The 22690-nt window shown below is 38.9% G+C and overlaps 1 protein-coding gene and 1 non-coding gene across 3 annotated transcripts in view; one reads left to right on the top strand and one right to left on the bottom strand.

Moving 5' to 3' along the window:
• The window catches only part of rims4 (regulating synaptic membrane exocytosis 4), a 52757-nt gene extending 32838 nt beyond the window's left edge, over positions 1–19919 (top strand). For both annotated transcript variants that reach the window (XM_042406785.1, XM_042406786.1), the window contains 4 exons: positions 7775–7887; positions 9914–10015; positions 11912–12051; positions 17725–19919. In XM_042406785.1, the coding sequence (XP_042262719.1) occupies positions 7775–7887; positions 9914–10015; positions 11912–12051; positions 17725–17943 (574 nt within the window). In that variant the 3' untranslated portion in view covers positions 17944–19919. The remainder of the gene's footprint in view (positions 1–7774; positions 7888–9913; positions 10016–11911; positions 12052–17724) is intronic.
• Positions 6698–6780, bottom strand: trnal-uaa. Its single transcript has one exon. It is a non-coding gene; the product is annotated as a tRNA-Leu (tRNA).
• Positions 19920–22690: the final 2771 nt, after the last annotated feature.

The following is a 22690-nucleotide window of genomic DNA, read 5'->3' on the forward strand; positions in this document are numbered from 1 at the left end:
CAGGGTCACTGTGACCTCACGTCCGTCCCATTCTCATGAAGGCAATATCTCAGGAATGCCTGGAGGAATTTCATTACATCTGACATAATCTAATCTAAATATAAAGCAAGGACTCTCTGTCTGCGTATATGTATGTATGTATGTCCTTCACATATCTCAATAACTGTTCATTTGATCTACTTCACACTAGGCAGGTGCATTGCTGCACTGCCAAGGAAGTGCAGTATTGAGTGCGAGCTCATTATTCACATTATAACTGATAAATTATTGAGAATCATTAAATTTTGACAGAGTGTTTCTCTTTTAACCAGTGCAGCTTTTCTAGCCTTTACGGTACTGGTTCAGCAGCCCAGGAAACTCACAGACCAATTGCATTGTTTTAAATCATCTCATGTGATGCTACTCAGCCAGGGGAGAGACGATACGAGAGACTGTCGGAGAAATAAGTGAGTCACAGAAAAGTAATTTGACATAGCGTGCTCTAAAAAGAGAAAAGTAGACAGCGAAAACAGAGCTTTTAATTAAGAATGGACAGACTCTTACCTGTTCGTTCTTCCCACGGGCAGGTCCAAGACTGTGGCGACTGTGAAGTGCCACTACTAGACAAAACACAATCCCAACAACATACCCACTTAAATCCGAACTGAAGGCACAGAAAATAAATGATCTAGAGCCCAACATGATCGACTTTACACGATCCGCTTTATTTCAGGATACACATTTTTTCAAAAGCTCTCTGTTGGGGCTGAATTATTCACTGGAATCATAAATGTCAATATAGTAATAAGTTCAGTTTCACCATAAAATACACGTAATACCTTTTATTATTAAGTCTTCACTACAAATATTATATGAGTCTGGACAGACATGGATGTATACTGCAACTTGACTGGCTGGTGGAGGAATACAACTGTGTGTCATTCCGGTCTCTTTGTATGTCTGTTAGTTAGCAGATTATTTAAAAAACTGTAAACCAGTTTCAGTGAAATTTGGTGAAAGTTAAACCAGGAACTCATGAATAAAACTGTCTTCTGAAACCAGGAGTTTTTAAAGGTTTTCTTACAGTAGCATTGTGAGATAGAATTTTTGGGAATTTCTTTGCAATTTTCTCTTGAATTTGAATGAAAAAAAAAACAGGCACATACTACACATTTTGGCTGAGATATGCATGCTGCGTCTGCTTTATACTTTGAATTGAAATATGCAACTGCATCTCTTCATGAATGCTTATGAGTTTGTTTGGCCACCTGGAGGTTTTGTTAGTTACCTTCTCTACCTGTAAATTACTAGATTCCCATTAAATCTGGCTTTCAGATTAAACATTAGACTATTTGATTCAAACCAAAACTATGAAATAGCAACAGATAGTGACTTTAATTAAAATACTGTAGGGAAGAATTACAGGGACACAAAATCTGTTTATCTAAGAACTGAAGCGGCGACAGGAGTAATATTTGGGGGGGTGTAACAGCAATTTGGAGGATTGCGGTGGTGGTGTTTACATGCTTTTAATCTTTTTTTGTTTCCATTTTATTTTTCTTCTCTTAAACCTGCCTCCTGCTAGTTTATGTCTATCATCCATCTAGCATAAATTGTCAGCAGATGTTTTGACGATGCCACACAGAGAGACGGGATACAGTAATGCCCAGTGGAAAAGTGCCTATGACCTCAGTGATACTAGTGTAGTACTACTACACACACATACACACACACACACACACACACACACACACACACACACACACACACACACACATACACACACACACACACGCACTCAAATCAGTGCCAACCTGGCTACCAGCATGAATTTCTACAGTTACATAACAAGACAAGGCAGACAGATAGATAGATAGACTGATGGGGGGCTGGGAGGGTTTAAAGACAAACAGAGGAGGGAGGAAAACAAGGAGAGGTAGAGACTGAGAGGATGATTGCATCACTGTGTGTGTTTGCATGCATATTAATATTCCATTTATATTTGGAATATGCAGATATTCTGTTTATTTAGTTGCTGCATGAAAACATTGTTTAGCTCATATCCAAAATGAAAGAAAAAAAAGAGGAATATGTCAGCTGAAATATGATGATGATGTTTATTCTATAGTGTAAACTCGCAGAGGCAGTAAATTAAGTTTTAGGTGACAGTATTTGAAGTCTGGTCTATTTGGATTGTAAAACAAAATCAAATTTAACATAATTTGAATTGTTACTTTGCTTAAGTGCTAGAATAATTTTACAAACTGACCCTGATGCCTTGAAATACAATTAACATGGTCAGTGCTCAAGAACTGAGATCTTTTCACCCTTCAGGAAATGAGACTGAGATGTTAAACTTTGTGTTTTCCAGCTCAATAAATTAACTTTTTTTATTTTCCTACACCCTTAACTTTTAGCTAATTCACTATTACCCTGCACAAGATATAAGCCAGTATAGGTTATGGACGGATGGATGAAAACTACAGGAAACTAGGTTTTTTTTCAGCTGTTTTAGTTGGAAAACATCACAACCAGCCTTAAATAAAATTATTCTTCCAACTGTAGCTAAATTTAAAAGTTAGATAAACTGTAATCCTTTTGTGTGGGATCTTAATCCTTTCATTACCTCTTGATTCTGTCAGACAGAGAGAGTTAAGTGGTTAAAATGTAAATCTGTGTAGCTCTAGGCTACAAGCATCGCTACATAGAGGGGAAACTACAGTAGAATCGTTAAATTGAGCTGCACCACAACATTCATTTAAATCAGCAGCACCGAAATTGCTGCTTGTCTTCCTGTCTGTCTGTGTCACTGTGGTTCCTTCAGCTGTTTGGCTCGGTCTGCTGATTGAAAAGCTCTGTGCCTACGTATGCACGGCCATGAATAAGCACTTTGTTAGCTCACACCATCCAATCACACTTATGAGCTTACTGATTTATGGTTCGGGTAATTCAGGACTCAGCGAGTGTGTGTGTGTGTGTGTGTGTGTGTGTGTGATGATGATGTTAGTGGTGGGGCTAAATGTGAATCGTTTGCTTGTGTTTGTTTGTGTAAGGGATATTAGAATTTTTTTCTCTGTTCAGTTTTTGGTCAGTGAAGACACTGTTGACATTTGATTTGGTTTGAGTTGTTCAGTTTAAATTTACTGCATTTTCAAAATACTCTCCTCTTCTTCCTATTATGTGCAGCGATATGAAGTTTACAATGATAACAATAATTTAAATAAACTGTGTTTATATGCAGCTAATTTGCAACAGAAAATATTTTTTGAAAGTAATGCTGCCTGGAGCTCCAACATAGTGAGAAAATGTTGCTAATGAGAGTAAACAATGTCAGTAAAGTTGCATGGTGTTCATAATGAACATAATATTAACCTCATTTTTTATGTGTATAACTCTAAGTATTTGGTTAAAGAAAGGATGGTGTCTTAGATAAATATTGAAAAAGTCAACAGTGGCATTAAGCATGACACAGACTGTATTTACATTTTCAATTTCATCGCCAGATAAATCTCTCTGTATTTCACAGTATACAGAGTTTTTAATGTCAGGTTTGACATTCCTGTGCTGGCTGGATGAATGCATACTACACATGCTCTACGGGCAGAGTGTGTGCACTAGAGACTAAGGGTGTGCCCGAATACGAATACGTTATTCGGCAAAGCACAAATAGTGGGTTTCTTACGAATATTTGTTTCATACAAATATTTTAAAAATTATTTGTTTTCGAGAAGAAAAAAAAAAACATGTTAAATTCTAACGCACAGGTTGGTTACATCACTATCTCAGTCTCTCTCCTCTGCTCCGCTGTTACGTCTATCAGCAGGTCTCAACGAGGGGAGTCACATCCACCTGCTACATGACGCACATTTCCTAATTTGGACATCACTCCCGGAGTTGAGGGTGTTCCCCAGAGATAAAGCTGAACTACTGACACAGATGAAGTGCTCCCAGGGATCACTTCATGAACACTTATTGTAACACTTTAATTTTCTAAAATTAAAAGCGTAATAAAAACAAACACAGGATTTTAAAACCTCTTTACACTTTTATTTGTATACAAATACAAATAATTTTGCTGCCTCAACAAATACAGATACAAATACAAATACTGGGCCCTCTGCACATCTCTACTAGAGACTTCCGCCAGCTGAGCCACCTAACTTCTGGTTAGCTCTCTGCTAACTTGAACGGAGGTGAAGTAATTTAATCGTGTGGCTCTTCTAGACTTTCCAAATGTTATCAGACCAAACGGATCAAATTCTGACAGTGAAACGAGTCATTTCGTGGAGGTTGTGTGATGCTCAAAACAATTTATCCACCGTTTTACAACAGCAATGGTAGCAATGGATTAGGCTATAGCGGAGCCTATGATGTAAGCATGTGTGTTTGTGTAATTACTCTCAATGCCAGAAGGGGGAGACAAAAGTCCCCCTGCAGCTTTAACCAAAACCACAATCTTTCCCTGACCTTAACTAGTGTTTTTGCGTCCTAACCTTAAACACCGCAGAATATAGAACATTGACCCCAGCCTCCGTTGTCAAAGTCCTGCAGATTGTATGCCCATCACCCACCACCTCCCTACGAGTTCTGTGTGAAAAAACTTTGCCACTGAACATCATCCAGGCAACGAGGACGTTTCCTTGAAAATTTGGCAAAACATTCAGTAGTACAGAAAATGTCATTTTTAGCAGACAGGGTTGAGATTTCCAACTCAAAATTAGCACTGTTTGGAAAGATGAGTCCTTGATTTCAGACAACTGTGGAAAAAAATCTGGGTTCTCATTTTTAGCCAGCAGCTGTTGCTTTTGCTGCCTAAAATGACAACATTGAAGCAGAATTTATCAGCTGTATCCAGGTAGCTCATTCCATATTGAATTAGTGAGTTGTCCAACTGACTAATTCAATAGTCTCAGGCTCTGGCTGCATTGTTTGAAAAGCACAAGCATGAAAAAGGCTCTTCAGGCTGGAATGTTATGGCTATAGATATGACATCATACTTTCTGGTCTCTCGGCATGGTAATGATGCAAAACAGGACAGGATAAAGCTTTACGGGTCAAAGGCAAAATTGCTAGTAGTTGAGCTGCTTAGCCCTATACAGTGTACAGTATTTATTAGGAAAAATGTGCAGATTAGACACCCATTTGGATGCTTACTATAGCAAAAGACACAAAGAAACCACACAAAATAACTCACATTTCATTTTTATTGGTCCATTTCATGTTTCCAACATCACATGTTGACAAGGACCAAACAATTTCAGCTTTAATTCCTCACCTTCATTCACTTCAGCTAATTTTTTAACTTCATTACATTCATTTGCAAAACATTAATGAAGATGAAGAGTGTTGTCATTCTGAGCTGAAGTGCGTCAAAAAATATGAATCATATTTTATATAACATATAAATCATGAAAAGTGAAAAATAGACCTAAAAGAGACCTAAACATTTCCAGCGTGTCATCTGCCTACAGCACACAGTTTACATTGAGCGTCATATTTCTGTGAAACAGCAGCGTAATCCCCAGATGTGCCTCACACACCAACATCATAATCTAAAGCTCAGGATTTTATCACCCAGTAATACCCACTCGGCTAATGTTGCTTGACTTATTGCATGTCAGCGCACACACACACCACACACACACACGATCATACGCGTATAAAAAGCATTTTATCTCATTAGAATGTCTCTGAATCTAGCATGTTGATTTATTAATTGCATGTATCTTAATTTACTCATCGCCACACATATGTGCAATAAGCACATAGACTCACATGCACACATGCAAACCAACAACACATAAAAATGGAAATATGCCTTCTGTCAGAAACACACTTATAACCATAAAAACAGCACAAACAAAAAAAATATGTAAATAAGATGTAAAGGTGTATCTTTAAAATATTAAAAAATGACCTGCAGTAATTTAATGTCTGCATACGTCTGCATAAATTACTAATCTAAGCTAAGTGCTTTTATGTGTTAATCATATTGAAGAGAGACTGTAAATTATCTTGTAATGACTGCGGAGTGTTTGGCTATTCATTCTGAAGTTAATATTAAATGTAAGTCTGTATATCTTTGTTGGGACAATCTACTAAATATTTTAATACTTCTTCTTAATTCAACATTGAAGACAAAGCTGTTGGGTAATTAAGGTTGCTGTCCTTGTGGAAAGACTGAAAAATAGTGCCCCATTTCCTTAAATGTGCAGATAAAGTACTCTAATCAGAGTAGGACTGTAAACTAGAATGATATATGAAAGTAAAGACAAGACGGGGAATGAAGGTTAAAGAAATGTAGACAAAGAAAGGGGAGGAAAGAAGAAGAGATAAAGGTAGAGACAGGGAGAGAATTATATCTCACGGGGATCGAAGCAGCTCCAAACTGCAAAAAAACACACCAGAGGACTGGAGGAAGGGGAAAATGAGAAGTCATGTTTAGCTAATATGTCCTGTCTTCATCTTTTTACATCCTTTATACACACATACATTTTACCATTAACAGTTATATACTTTTACTAAATTTTCCTATGTAGCACTCACCTTTTAAATGGTGCAATTTTACATTATGGTATTGTTTTTACCTACATATCCACACAGTGTCCTGCACTAACAGACAATGTAATTAGGCAAAGTAAGTTGAAACACCTGTGTGGATATGTAGAACAGGATCTTGGGTCCCACATACTGCCGCACAAACTAAAGCTTTGTAACCTACCAGGAGTGGGGTTCGAACCCACGTGGGCTCATGCCCATTGGATCTTAAGTCCAACGCCTTAACCACTCGGCCATCCTGGTTCTGATGCCTGTAAAACATCACCAGCGTTCAACTCAGCCTCCTAGAAATTACTTTCATGTACAACTAAATTGCATTACCAATTATGTTGCTTTGGCAAATGTAATCACTGCCTGGATTATGTTCAGGTTAGATGTAGGCAACAAAAGCACTTTGGTTAGTGAAAGATTGTGGTTTCACTTAAATGTTAATAAATATGTTGTGTTTCAAGTCATTGCAGATGTTTTTTTCTGTATTAAACCAAGAACATGATCTTTCCCTAACCTCAACCGAGTGCTGCCGGTGTCTAAACATAACCATTAAATGTTTAATAATGCTGCAGTTTCTAGAAGCGGATATTGTACTGCAAGATCAGATATTTTGGTGGGAAAAAAAAACAACTAGGTATGTTGTCTCTGAACAATGATTAACATCATTTTCTCATTATGTTGAGAGAGAACGTAATTCAGCAGACTGACGTTTCCAGCATATATACGTGCTGTTGCAATTTAGTCGTATATGAACATAATTTCTAGGAGACAGGGTTTTAGCATTAGGGTGGATCCATCTTTTAACTGCGGTCCATGACACGCACGCACACACATGCACACACACATACACACACATGCACACGCACACACAGTAGTAGAGTACCTGGCATTTTGCCACCAAAGCACTCTGAGCTGATTTCTTTGCATACACACACAAACACACATAAAATAGGGACACAAGGGGTCAACTCTGAAGCCAATAGGCTGAGTTTTGTTTTAGGGAGCCAATTTGAATTTTGGGAGTTGAACCAGTAGTGATAAGTGGCTTTCACTTATCAGTTCTCCTCATTTTCTCTCTCATCTTATTCCTCCACTGTTGTTGTCTGTCTGCTTCTCCTCTCCTGTGTTCTCTCATTATGTTTTAGTCTCTGACTCACTTTCTCTACCTAATAAATGTACAATTACAATTGTCTGAGCATGTTTAACTATCTCTTTCTTCTGTCTGCATCTGTCTCTCTCTCTGCAGTCTGAACTACAGTGGGATGTGTCTGGCATCAGATGCCCAGTTCAGTGACTTCTTGGATGGGATGGGACCCGCCCAGTTTGTTGGGCGACAGACTCTGGCGACAACATCAATGGGTGAGAGAGCACAGACATTTTTTCTTTAAAATTCAACCATGTTGCAAATGCTATGAACAACAGGAACTATCAGCAGTTCATCTACAGTCAGTCAATCAAAATTTTAATATAAACACAGATGGCTACTGCAAGACAAAAAACTTAATCTATCCCTCTTTCCTTTCTTTTCACCAAGTTGAAAAGGAAATTAAGATTTGGGGGTCAAAACTATTACGTATATTTTATGAAATAGCCTGAAACAGGCAACAGGAAAGTCTCCCCATGAAAAATGGGTCTGAAAATTAAGGAGAAAAAGCAGCTTATTTCCTCATAAAACTGAACCGAAATGACTGCTGAAATTATTTCACATTGGCAAAAAAATGCGCCTCATAAATCAGAGCTGTGTTCCACTGCTGAGTTTTCCTCATCGTCTCCTGCACTTATTCATTTCCAGGCTGTATATACTGGATATATTGTACGCAGCCTGTCCTCCACAGCAGTGATGTACTGTAAGTGGGTCAGTTTCCTCGCTGGCAGCCAGACAGTGTCCTTGGCCCAACAACAGTGACACTGACTGGACCAACTCCACTCCAAACCTGCTGTCCAGTCCAATATTATATAATGTCAGAGAACCCAGAATAACTTGGCCATCATCTGTGCTCTGTCACTTTCAAAGGAATGCATTTTTCATATTGGGGACATTTAGCTGAAAATATTATCCAGAGTGACTTCCAGTGAGTGGCATGAAGAAAAGTTTCATTTCCCACATATCAAAAGACATTGATATCAAACATGCTACACACAGATTTGACCACTAGAAGGAAGAACGACACAAAGCCCTAAAATACTGTCTGCTTACAAAGTTGATATGACTAACATGTTAGCAAACAGATACACATTCAGAGCAACATCAGCATTCATTTGGAGTTGCGTTTCTATCTAGCTAATGAATGTAATCCACTATTAACCTCCTTTTAGCTCTAGTTTGGTCTCCACCAACTCTTGAATAAATAAGTGGCTTTCTTTAATTGCTACCCGCTGGCTTTGTCTGCTGCAGAGTGGGTTTGTCAGAGCTTGTTTGCTGAAAACAGCCACCTGCTATGGCTGAATCTGAGATTAAAGGGAGCGCTGAGACTGAATTTTGCAGTAAATGTGCCGTAAAACCAAAACAATGAGCTAAAAGAGGCTAAAAAGCAAATTGGACTCAGTGTTAAGCCGTGAGAAGTTTGCTTCATACAGTTTAAGTAAGTTAAGACACACAGGACTCACAGGATGTTTCTGCATTCATGGAACTATTAGTGACAGAGAGGTGCTACCTAAGAAACATCCTTTTACAGTCTGTGTTGCATTTACTGCCAAACCAGACAGATCAGGCATTCTACTTTGTAAACAGTTGAAAATCCAGAGTCGGAGCTCTCTGTACTTTCCAGACGAGTCTCTGACATCCAGAATTTGTCTAATTGTAAGCAGTTCTTGGATTCAAAAGTCTCTCCAGTTTGCTAAAAACAATATAAAGGACTGTGTTTATGTTTGGTATGTAATGCATTGATTGCTGAACATACACACTCATTGCATGAATGATAAAGACTAGATCCTTGCTTGCGTTGTATGAACTCTCAGATGTATGCTACTTTGGATAAAAGCATTTGCTAAATTAAATTGTAAATTTTAAATGATAAAGGTTTTATTAGCTCCTACATCTCCATTGTTACTTTAAAGCTCCTTAAACATGATTTTTGACAGTTGGAATGGTTGGTTTTGTGCCCGTTTTCTCCTGGTTTCTTGACCTGGTCTTGAACTTGATAATCCTAACTGCAGCCCTGTTCAACCACATTGTGTAGAAAATTATAGTACAATTTGTACCCACTACAGTATCATAATAAAGCTTTGAGTGATGGTGCTATAATCGCTGGCAGTTCTCTGACACTATATAATTGTTAGTAATTATAATAAATAGAAAATATACACATATTCACCTCCTCCACAATATAGAACAGTATATTGTGAAATCTTTACTAAACATGTCTCCATGTTTTCATCCATTCAGGTGACGTAGAGATCGGTCTGTTGGAGAGGAACGGGGGTCTGGAGGTGGAGGTCATCCAGGCCAGAGGACTCACCATGAAACCAGGTTCAAAAGGACCTCCAGGTAAACCGTCACGACTTTAGTCTGCCGATTGATCGATCAAAAGAATCCATGCCGCGTTTTCTACAGGATGCCACTTTACATCTGAAACATCACATATTCAGAATCAAACCATAACAATTTGTCCCAAAAAAATGAAAAAACTTGAACACACCACAGGAAAGCAAATAACATCAGCTAGACACACAGAACACAATCTAATCTAATTCCAAAAACACAGATACGCAGGTCTGAAAGATGCATGAGGGAAGAAGAGGAAATGGTGATTTTAATGTTGAGTGAACATCAGGGTGGAGGGAGGTGATCCCCTGAATAAGTAAGAACTACATGCTTCTGCTAATGCTGAAGTGAAAAAGCGGTGTGTTGCTCTGACTTCAAATGTTGGTCTGTAGTATTTTAAAAAATGCAGTATCTGGTCTGGATAGTCAGTTTGTTTCAACATTTCTTTTCCCAAATTTACAGAAAAATGAATAAAAATCTATCTGAAAACCACCAGGAAGACGGTTTGCCAGAAGAAATGTGTGAAAAATCGAGCATATTTGTAAATCTAAACCACAAAGATCTTCAAGTTTCATGCATCACTGCGCCTGAAATAAATCAAAATTTCATTTCGTTTTCAAACAACCAGCGAATTAATTAATCAGATCAATTGACCCTCTCTTGTACTGTATCAGTGATATGCACTGGTCACAGGAAATGGAAACTTGACAGACATCACTGTGCTGCTGGGGTTTTTTTTTAATTTTCTTTTTAAGCTGGTTTGATTGTGTAACAACAAACTATTAACTCTGATTGTAGTTCCCCTCTGTTGCATAATGTTAAACCACCAATTGATCCTAATTGCATAAGAACAAAACAGCATCAGCAAAAATGGAAAACAACTAAATACTATATCTGGGAAAGAACTATGAGAGGGGAGAGAGAGATAAAAGAAGAGAGGATAATGAACAGAGCAAAGCACAAACATGAGTTGGGGGGGGAGAGATAAGTAGAGAGCAATTTAATGTGAATGAAAGAAAAAACATGCCAGTGAGAGATGAGAGATGAAAGGAAATCCATATATAGTATAAAGACAAAGGAGGACCTCGCTCCAGATTTCAGTGTGCCAAGGTCTAATCTTTAATCTTGTCATCTAACATACAGGACAGAAAGCTTTAGAGTGTGTGTTTGTGTGTGTGTATGTGCCGATCAGTCGAAGTCCAGGACATGAAATAAGTAGAGGACTATCAGTATATTATTAGTAAGCTGTATTTCTTTAGAGTGGTTTCAGAGTGGTGTGGTGCAGAATTGAAAAAAAGAAAAACAACTCTTAATAATCACAGACATTATATGCATGAGGATGTATTCATTTTTGCATTTTCTGATGTTTTCCTAAAGATTTTATTGGTCTTTTTTAGTCGTTTTTGCAGACAGAAATCCAGAGAAACTAATGGTACCAAATGGTCTTGTATGTACAGCAATATCTTCTACTACAGCCTGCCTTTATCTACTCATATATACTCTTTTCTTTTCGACCACATTGGCTTTGGGTTTTTATTTTTAAGGGGACATAACATGCTTTTTGTGATTTGTGCCCACAAAGCTGGTTATTGCTAAGGTTGTCCACTCATTCTGGATCAGATTCAGGTTCAGATGTTTTTGAGTTTCCATTCCCAGTAAAGAACGAGAAAAAGAAGTGAAATCTACCTACTACTGTTAGTTCACTAGACTTTATTCTGCCCTTGTCTCTTCTACTGTACTGTATCGTAGTCTACTCTTACTATAAACAGCTCTAAATCTGTGAATCTCATCAGACTCAATCTCTAAACTTACTGAGAACTCCAGAGTAAAGCCAGTCTGAAAGCAGAATTGCAGAAAGTACTCAGAAGAGTTTAACTTTTCTTTCTGCTGTCGTTCCAGCGGCCTACATCAAAGTTTACCTCCTGGAGAACGGGATCTGTGTGGCCAAGAAGAAGACCAAGTCAGTGAGGAAGTCTCTGGATCCTCTCTACAACCAGGTCCTGGTCTTCTCTGAAAGTCCACAGGGGAAAGTAGTACAGGTAAGATCCACCATCATGCCAAACAGTTTGTGAAATGAGACAGACATTAAACTTGATTTCAGCCTTTAAACAAGATTTTTACCCACCCCCCTGCTTCAGATACACATTTAATGAACATCATATATTCAAAATAAACATTGAAAATTCACAAACAACTGAATGCCAATCCAGGAGGAGGCTGGGGAGGTGGAGGGAGTTAAATTCTGAGCCAGCAAGGGCAGAACTTAGTGTTGTTGAACGCAGACTGAATGAGTCTCAAACGCTAATTGAGAGAAGTAGGTCATGGACATATGTATGTTTGGAGGGTATATGCCTGAACTACCACCAGGCTCCGTTAAAATTCATCTCAATAGGGACATTAATGTACCAAATGTTACGGGAATCCATCCGATAGTTGTTGACAGTCATTAGGATATATCTCCTGGACTCAGGAATATCTGTACAAACACGTCTGTGCCAGTCCATCAAGTAGATGTTGAGTTATTTAGCAAGCGTAAGTGAAAACTTTGACCCACTGATGGTGCTGGAGGAAAGGTCAGAGGGTCACCAAAGTTACTGGAATCCATCCTCTGGGCACAATGAATGTCTGCACCAAATTTCATGGCAATCCATCCAATAGTAATATTTTTATATATGTCAGTCTGGACTGAAGTACAGTCGTGGACTGATAGAAACAACATTGCCATTCATAGCCAGCATCGCAAGTCAAGTCAAGTCAATTTTATTTATACAGCCCAATATCAGAAATCACAAATGTGCCTCAGGGGGGCTTTGCAATCTTTACAGCAATGCAACATTCTCTGTCCTTAGAACCTCGATTTGGAAAAGAAAAACTCCCCCAAAAACATTTTAACAGGGAAGAAATGACAGAAAAAAAACTCAGGAAGAGCAACAGAGGAAGGATCCCTCCCCCAGGACCTTGCAATAGATGCTGTGTGTACAGAACAGACCAATCCAAGCGCACCACCCTGCTGTGGCGATGCAGTGTGGTGGAAAAAGTAAATTCACAGTCCCAATTACAAAACAACTCTACCAGATTGCTCCCCTAAGACAGCAAAAAAAAAGAGAAGAGCTCCACCAGGATCGTGTGGATTGATGAATGTAAGTTAGAAATGGCTCCAGCTGGGTTGTTGTGACTCTGTGGGAGAAGTTCAGGTGGTGTAGAGGAGAGACAGCGGAGGACGCCGGGGGGAAAAGAGCTTGACATTTACAGTGAGAATCTGACTTGAGGGACCAGGAGGCCGTTTGAGCTGATTGTCTACTGTAATTTGTTTGAGCTTCAGCTGCTTTCAAGATCAAAAATGTCACAAAAGACAAACTGAGAGAGACTGATTATTATGGCAGATTCCTTCCTTTTTTCCTTCTTCATTTTGTGTTCTTTCTGTCTCTTTCCTTCCCTTTTTTATTCTGGTTTTCTCCATTCTAAATCTTCTATTCTCTTAATGCTTTCTCTCCTTCTTTTCTTTTCTACTCCCCTCCTTCCCTCGTTTCTTCCTCATTCTCCTCTCCCTTCCTACTCTTCCTCCTCTTTCCACGCTCTATTTTCATTCCTTTTTTTACAGCCTTGTCTCCTTTTTCTCCCTTTATCGCCCACTTAATTCTCTCTTCTCTCTCTCTTTCCTTCATTGTCTACTCTTTCTCGCTTTCATTTCTTGTTTACTTTTATCCTTCATCTTGTGTCCTGTTTTATTTTTTTCTGTTCAATTAAAACGTGTGGTTAATGAATCAGTTCATTAAATCAATCCTTTCCCTTTCTTGTTTTGTTGCTGCACTCATCTTTGTTCAGTCTCTGTATGTTCTTTACATCTTTCTGTCTTTCCTTCCCTCCCTCTTCCGTCTTTCCTGTTTTTACTCTCCTCCAAACTATTTTCATCTCATCACCATTCTTTATTTTTGTCGTAATTGTCAGTTTTGTTCGTTTTCACTATGTTCATACTTTGCTGCGATGCTGTTTTCATCTTGCCTTTAAATAACACACGACACCAACACTGCGTGCATGTGTGTTTTAACCTGACGGTGTGTCAGATTTCCTCAGTAATCAGCAGGTGGAAACCACTGTGTGTTCAGTGAAGAGGCCTTCAGCTCTGCCTCGGGCTGCTCTGCTGCTCCTGTCGCTGTGTAATTAGCCACTAAACGCCTCCCTCTTAATTATCTGCTGTCTGCGTCGCTGTCCTCTGAGTTTCATCAAACTCATTCACACTGGATAATGAAAATCGCTGAAATCAGCAGCGCTTTTCAATTTGTCACTTCCTGATTTAGCAAAGCGGAGTGCTGCGGGAGACTACACCAGAAATTCATTCAAAAACCTTCCTCAACTCAGTGATTTGAGACGCATGTTTGTTTAACTGTCCAAACAGCTTCTTTGTCACCTTGTATGCTGACATCATACTTAGTGTATTTAAGTTTCAGGTGATACTATGAAGAAAAATGTCCTTTTTTCCCAAATATGAACATTTTTTTTAGGTTTCACATCTACCATTACATGAAGTTAGAGGTAGAAAAACCTCCCCCCTGCATGTGCATCATAATGCATTTTACATAACTCACTTGTATTGTCGCTGCATGACAACAGTATGAATGACCCCAGAAATTACAGCGGCTATCACCTGCTTTTAATGGACGGCATAAAATTATATAAATCTGGGGGAGTTACCATAATATTCAGTTAATTTTCTTCCTGTGCAAATAGGACTTTAAATGGCAGCTGTAGATGAAAAAAAGGGAAAGATAAAACACTTAATCATGCTTTCAAGCACTGTTGCAAAGGAAGATCATGTATTAGGTGGAATAACAGTCGAGTAGCACTTCACTTCGGCTGCACATTGGCTGTGTTTTTACATATAATTAAATTACTTTTGTGGTGAATTGAGTGTGAAAATGCAATTTAAATAGATCTTGATGTGATTTGCTTAAATTTGAGTTTTCAGAGGACAAACGATGTGCACAAATTAGAGATGTATTGGTAAAAAAAAAAAAAAACAACAACAAAAAGAAAGGACATTTATCTAATATGTGAAATCTAAAGGTCTGCAAAGCACAAGCTGACACTAATGGCCACATAATGGACATACAGTTTATACTGACACTGATAATTAGCATGTAAGTCATTATGATACTTGTATTTGAAATTGTGATTTATATATATCAAAGTCGCAGTCCTTGTTCCCTTTAGAGCACGGTCACTCACACAGGCTGCTGTCTGTGGTTAACAGAGGTCAGGTCGACAGGTTTTTGAAGGTTGCGGGTTTGAACTGCTGTGTTCAGTGAAAAGGCCTTCAGAGCAGCCTGAGGCTGCTCTGCTGCTGCTGCTGTCACTGCGTAATTGGTCACTAAACGCCTCCTTTCTAATTATCGGCTGTCCATTGTTCTCCTCCTCTCCTCCGCTCTGCACCCTCTGCTCCCGTGCTCTGATCGTCTCATTTTCTCTCTTATCTCGTGCTCTCTGTCGATTTGCATGTAATCTTTTATATTGTCTTGAGCGATTGGTTTTCTGTATACTATTCCATATGAAGTTAGTGTCATCTCTGAATGTGTACGAATGCTTAAAGATCTTTATCAGGTTGTTTTTGCTCTGCACATGAGATTTGTTGACAATAAGAAAAACATAGAAAATCACCATCCTTATCTTTTAACATCATGTCGAATAGCTTTGGAACCCCCCCCCCACACCTTTCTGACATCCAGCACTGTAACTTTCCGAAACCAACGATCCGACATTCACAACCTCTTTACGCTGTGATTGGCCAGCTGTGAAGAGGGCAGAAAGAAAGCAAGGTTTGAACTTCTCTCTCTAGCACTCTTTCACTCTTTATTTCATTCTTTACACAACTATTTCTGTCACTTCTCATGTGAAGTGCAGCACTATGAAAGCCTGCCAGGAGAGAGAGAGAAAATATGCGTCACACGATATTTCCTCTCCTCCGTCTCTCTATGACGGCCGACTTTTCACTCCACCTTTGAGTGTAGCTGATTTCTACCGTACGCTCTCCTTCAATTCAAGTTCATCCATCCATTGTGCACTTATCCTCACCATGCAACACGCTGTTTGTTCTTTTAATTAAATCCCTTTCCCCCTATTCATTAGCACTCCATCATGGGTGTTTACGTGTGCTCCACTTCGTAGAGAGCTGAGCAGCAGAGGACACTGCAGCTTCCACACTCAACACTCGGCCAGTTTGTTTTTTGCTCTACCATTCTTTTCTCCCTTTCTCGATGTCTCTCTCTACTAAGTTGTGGTAGTGGTTGAGGTCAAGACCTTGCTTGAAGAACTGATCGCAGGCAGACAGAAAGAGAGATAGATTCCCCTTCTTTAAAGATGGAGGGAATAGATTGAAGCAGATTTGGCCTCTGAGTCTCTGTGGAAATCACTCGCGGACCCGCACAGACACACTCACCCACATGAAACAAATTGGTATGCTGGCATGCACCGACACACAAGACCACCGCACGAGTGGACACACGCGCAGACGGATATTGATTATTTTGTCCGCCGCTTGACAAGATGTGGGGCGGTCTGAGATGAGACCTGATGTTATCAGGATGTCAGGAGACAGAGGACACCGAACGTACAAACACACACACAGGTTTACAAAGCACATACCGTTATCATCTCACTCCCTCACATGCGCACACAATCCCTCTTCATTTGCTTTAATTGACACATCAGCCTGCTCTACGCTGCTGTAAAAGAGAGAGAAACTGTCAAGATCCGCTTCAGAACCGATTTCCAAACTATCTTGACTAATGCTAATTAACCCTGCTCTCTTAACCTTATCACTTTGTCAATTAATCTGACTGTTCCTCCGTTACCCCCAGAATGCTTTATGTGCAGGATTAAAGATCCTCTGAAGCCACATTTAGGCACTAACTACCTTGAAATAAGACTATGCTGATCAATACCTTCTATTCAAGACTATGTGATATTTGTGACAATATAGTCTGAATATTAGATTGAAAATGGACTGTAAAGTACATATTTTTCATCTCTCTTCTGTTACTATGTTTAAAATATATTTATATATATTTATGGGACTTGTTAATTAGTCTAAACCTAACATCGGATACAGGACATGAACTCTGATCTCCATTGTCGACGTCCTGTGCTTTGTACGCCTGAGTATCCTCCCTGACCTCCTCCCTATGACTTCTATGCCATACAGGAATGTCACACTTCCAGGCAGCAATTGTGTTTCCTCTTGTATTTGGCAAAGGAAATTCCCTTTAGTATTTTGGGGGAATTAAATAAGCCTTTATTACAGACAGTAGAGAGAGGTGACAGGAAGCTATAGAGGAAGAGATGCAACAAAGGTTCCCAGCTAGACTTAAAACGGGGATGTCATGGTTCACGCTCCATGTCTCAACCTCCAAGCTCCGAGGGCACCCCTGGCAAAGGAAATTCTTAGTGTATAAATGTATGTAGAGGACAGGGGTTGTTTTGTGGATTTCAGCTTACATAGGACAGACTGTAGAAGCTTCTGGATTTAAGTTTTCATGTGAACTAATGCTTCGGTATCTTGGGTGTACAGTAATACTGTTATATTCCAGGTATCATGTTGGGGTTTCTTTAACTTTGTGTAAAAGTTGTGAATTCTGACATATGTGTTGCACTTATAATACTTAGTAATATATCGATGCATACTTTTTCTCCTAATTTTTATCTTATTTCTTCCATAGGTGATTGTTTGGGGCAACTATGGACGGATGGACCGCAAATGCTTCATGGGCGTAGCTCGAATCCTCTTGGAGGAGCTGGACCTCAGCACGATGGTGATTGGCTGGTACAAGCTCTTCCCTACCTCCTCCATGGTGGACCCAACGATGGCGCCACTCATCCGCCACTCCTCCCAGATGTCCCTGGAGAGCACTCTTGGGCCCTGCTGTGAGCGACCCTAAGACTCACACAGAAATGTTACGTTTTGTTGTTGCGGCTGAGACCTGCTTAGACTTTCAGAATTCTTTTACCGTCTCAACCGAGTCATAAGACACATTTTTATATACCTGCCCCTGGAGCAGGTAGGTGTTAAGTATTTTACTCGAGGGCACTTCAACAGGTCCAACCACACTTGGGACTGAACCACTCATCTGATTGGGAAATGACATAACATTCGGGCACTCATTGGAAATGTACTATAATTCTTTTGATACTGTATCAGATCGTTTTCCCAAGACTCATGGGAAGCACATTTCTTTTGTTGTTGCAACCGACCGCCTCTCAGATTCGCAGGAAAATTTTGCTCTCTTCAGATCTCTTTGATGAATAAACAAAACCCTACTTAATGAGGATACTTCAAAGGAGGGCTCGGTTGCCGACATTGATCACATCCTATTGGGACCGCAATACACTGCGGGCTCAGCTTTGCTTCAGCTACGCGCCTTCTCCACAGCCTACATTCGATTGTCATTCCCAGGACTGCTTGTTGTCTTTCTATGTCCTCATTAAGGGGCTGGACAGCCTCTAAGCGTTATCTGTCTATCCACGAGTCCGGAGAGAAAGTGAGACTGCCCTCAGATTGTTTGAGACACCAGCCTTCCATTTTGCAGGAGCATTGGGACAGTAGGTTATGGGTGAATGGTGAATCTGTACGCAGCAGAAGACTTTCAACTTATATAAGACATATTGGTTTTGAACACTTGACTTGAGCTGTTTTTGTTTTTTTGTGTCATACATTTGGCCCTTCAATGTTCAAATCATTGGGTACTAAGTGTATTGTATGTATGTGGAGAAAGCCCCTTTCATCCTCTGGAAGGATCCAGATCTCTACCTGTTCTTGGAGATCCAGAGTACTGCTGGGTTTCTATCCTACCAGTTAGTGACGACTGCAGGTGCCAGGTATAAATCAGTCCCTGGGTGGATTTATATGACTTAAAAGAATAACTAGCAGGTTCTGAGTTCCCAAAGATCATGTGCCATCATGACCCTTAGAGCCTGTAGATTTTTATTACTATCAATCACTACATTAGCCGATTTTACAGATTATTTTGTGCAAGGCACTTATCAGTCAAATCAGCTACTGTTGTGTTTGGTAGGAATGAAAACATGCAGCCTTGTGTTTTTTTCTTAGAAAAAAAGACCAATGACCCCATTTTAGCTGGTTGTTTCTTGAATCCGTAGCAAATTAATTTACATCCAAATAGAAATTTCCAGCCTATGCTAGCAGGAGTAAATGCACCCAAGACACATCAAGAAAAATATTGAAATCTGATTGACTGACCTACTTCAGGAAGCAATTCTGTTTTAGCCAAATGAGTGTAAAAGCATTTCTCTCTCAAAAAAAATGTGTGTGAATCAGAACCATGCATAACATTCTGCTATGTAGTCATCAAAGATATATCCGAGAGTGGAAACATGGCGGATACAGATATCTTGTTTTACAGACAAACTAAATTGGATTTTATGCATGCAACTTTCTGTATTGATAAGAATTCAAAGTGGCTAACGATAGACGCATCTGGCATGTCCAAATGCAATGTGGTTAAACCTTATCAGGGTGCAATCTAGATACAAGTGGTATGAAACAGCCAGGTGTAAATGGGGTCTGAAATGTTGAGGGTGTTCTGTCTTCATTTAGTTCAGTTCTGTTATGTGTTCTCAATATTCACATTCCACCTGGTAGTTCAGGTCACATCGAGTGCAGGGTGAGTGCAGGGTATTGTACCTGTGCTGTAGCACTGACACATGACAAGCTGATAAAAAAGACAAATGTTTCCAAAAGCAAAGTGTTGAGGTTAATAGCCTGGTTCAGAGTGTGGGGCTGAAAACCGACCGAGTATCCCAGTTTAATTGTAGTTCGGATTGCTCTTTAGCTAGTACTCTAGAAGTAGATTTGTACGATTCCTCCTCTCTTTTTTAAAGCTTTGGCTAACAGTTGTCTAATAACAGTTTCTACTGTGCCAATTTTTACCAGCAAGTGTCTTCTCCTTCCTCTTCTTCAATTACCTTGCGGCATGTGCCATTGTGAGGGAGGAACAGAAGCAACCACTCACAACATCTGACAGCAGTATTCAGGCTGTGCAGAGGAGCGTCCCTTTTATTCTAAATTACAGCTCTAATCCACAAACCGCCAAGGCACCTGGTGATTAGCCATGCTACGACTCAGTATGGAGGGAGGAAGAGAGGGACGAAAAGGAAAGAGAGGAAGGAAGCATGAAATGTACTTTGCATCATCCAAACAAAGGATCTGTCTGGACTGATGTCAGGTCTTACAGATTTTAAAAAAAGGAAACAAAAATAGGATGAATTTAAAGGGAACACAATGTGTACACTGTAGAGAAATTTATAGTTTATTAAAGAACAAAGGTATATGTATTTCATTTGGGCACTTTATGATTCTTAATGTCTTTTTTATGTGTAAATATTATGGTTGTTAGTGTCTCTTGGAGTGAGCCAAAGTTCATCTATAATGACTTAGTTGATTAATGTTAAAACTCTGAGGAAGGGAAGGGATATCCTTGGTAGTTACCGTAAGATTGTAGCATTAGCTGGTAGCATCCGCATGACTGATTAAAACTTCTAATTAATTAGCAGAAAACTTGATAAGACTAAGCATGAGCTATAAGCTACACAGAAAGAGGAGAAACGAAATAGTGTATGTTCAATTGAGGAATACACGCTTATGTAGCAGTTTAATTCAGATTTTTACAAATGTGACTGAATTTGGGGCTTTTCTCCTTCACAGACAAGACTGAGATCTGTCATAAGAATAAGAATAAAATTAAAAAAAACAAACCAACAAAAAACCCCACATTTTCAGCCATTTAAGTTTTTTTTTTTACTTCGAGACAAGATCTCAGAACAAAATTCAATTTATCTTACACTAATCAACTAATATTTTAATTAAACCACACAATTTAGAGTAATTGTACTCTAAAAAAAACTTTGCAAAAGTGGGCTCTGTTTTGCCAGTAGCAGTGTTGCAGGGATATTATCTTTTTTCCAAACAAATTAGCCACATTCTGTAAAGCAATAACCAGAAACATCTTGGCATGGCATATTTTCAGTTTCTCAACACACACTGTGGAAAATGACAAGTTTAGTCAGTGATTCATCTTGTGGTGTATATTTTGTATATATCAGGATGAAGGTGGCAGTATTATTATGAATTAAAATACATATAATAGCTTGAAGAATCTGATGACAGAACCTGATGATCACCTGATAAAAATCTGTCATCTTTCCACAATACATTCATGTGTCTCCATTATCATTATAACAACCTCTGGCCATAGCTTTTTCCAGGGAGAGCATCATGTAGTCTCTGAGGAATCTCTGTAAAAAAAATACCCAGTAACATCCTATGTAACATGAAAATCTCTAATTTGAAAAATGCAGGATAATTTTTTCTCAACCTAAAACGATATTGAGTAGCATGGATTTTAATCTCATGATAACGATGACTACCTGGTAGTTAGAACAAAAGGTCTGTTTTTAAAAAATGGAAAGAAATAAAAGAAGTGATATTAGAACACTTGTACAAATCAAATATATAACTCTTCTTACTGTGACCCAAGGAATGTGTTTTTGTCAGTGTTCTTTTGTGCCAAAATTTAAACATTTTTGAGGGCTGATTTCCCAATCGAGGACCAATGAAAGAGAAAAGTTTACACACTTGGCATTAAATAGCTTCATTCTTCAGCCACACATAAGCAGAGTACATTCTGGCTTTGCAGCAACTCTGTGGCTGAAACAAAAGTAGCATTGCATGATAATGATCTAGATTTAGCGCAGATAAATCACAATGAGAGTTGGCTTGGTAACCATCCTAGAACTTTCCCATCTATCTACATCTAACCTGCAGCAGCCGCCTGTGCAACACCAGTGAACAGACATTTTATAAAGCATTGATTGTGGTTAACAAAGAGCTGATTGTTTATTTAACCATTAACCAGCTTAAATACTTTCAAAACAGTTTCTTTTAGGGGTGGAGCAGCATGGCAGCAGCAGTGTGGCACGCATGCAGGAAATGATGGGTTTTCCATGATGGCTACAGGTGCAGACTCTGATTAAAGTGTTAATTTGGTGTACACATGTATGACCCTTGCTAGAAATTGTCATCTCTAATTGTTTGAAAGAGAGACAAAGTATTTGCCAACAGATTAAGAGTAATTAATGTTTGTTTATTGACGTCGATTGTGTAATTTCATTTATCAAAAGCTTCTTGTTCACTGTCTGAATTTGATTGTGACATTTTGTAACTCTAAAGGCAAGCAGATGAGCTAATGAACTATGTATTGTTATAGTTGACATACTCAGCATTGAAAATGTACTTTTTTTTTTTTTTTTTTTTTTTTTTTTTGCATTTACCCCATATTTTGATTGAGTCCGCCACACAGAAGTTAATTATGTACTACTATCAATTGTAATGTAAGTAGAGGCCTTAAACACACCGATATACATTTTGTCAGGGCTAAGGACTAAGAATTGTCACATAAAGTAATCAAAACGACGCAAAAAAAAAAAGTTTTACAGTGTCACCATTTCAGCCCATTACTTAAAGTAATTTAAGTGTCATCTATGAATAGGATTATCTTTGCATATGTTCTTAATGAATTTCTGATATGCTGATATTTGAACTATTTGTGTATCCTCCCCACTTCTTGGCGTGGGCTTAATTGAACAAACTGAGCAAAAAAAAAAAAAGAA

The sequence above is a fragment of the Thunnus maccoyii genome, chromosome 3 (assembly GCF_910596095.1).
Source record: "Thunnus maccoyii chromosome 3, fThuMac1.1, whole genome shotgun sequence".
Taxonomy (NCBI): domain Eukaryota; kingdom Metazoa; phylum Chordata; class Actinopteri; order Scombriformes; family Scombridae; genus Thunnus; species Thunnus maccoyii.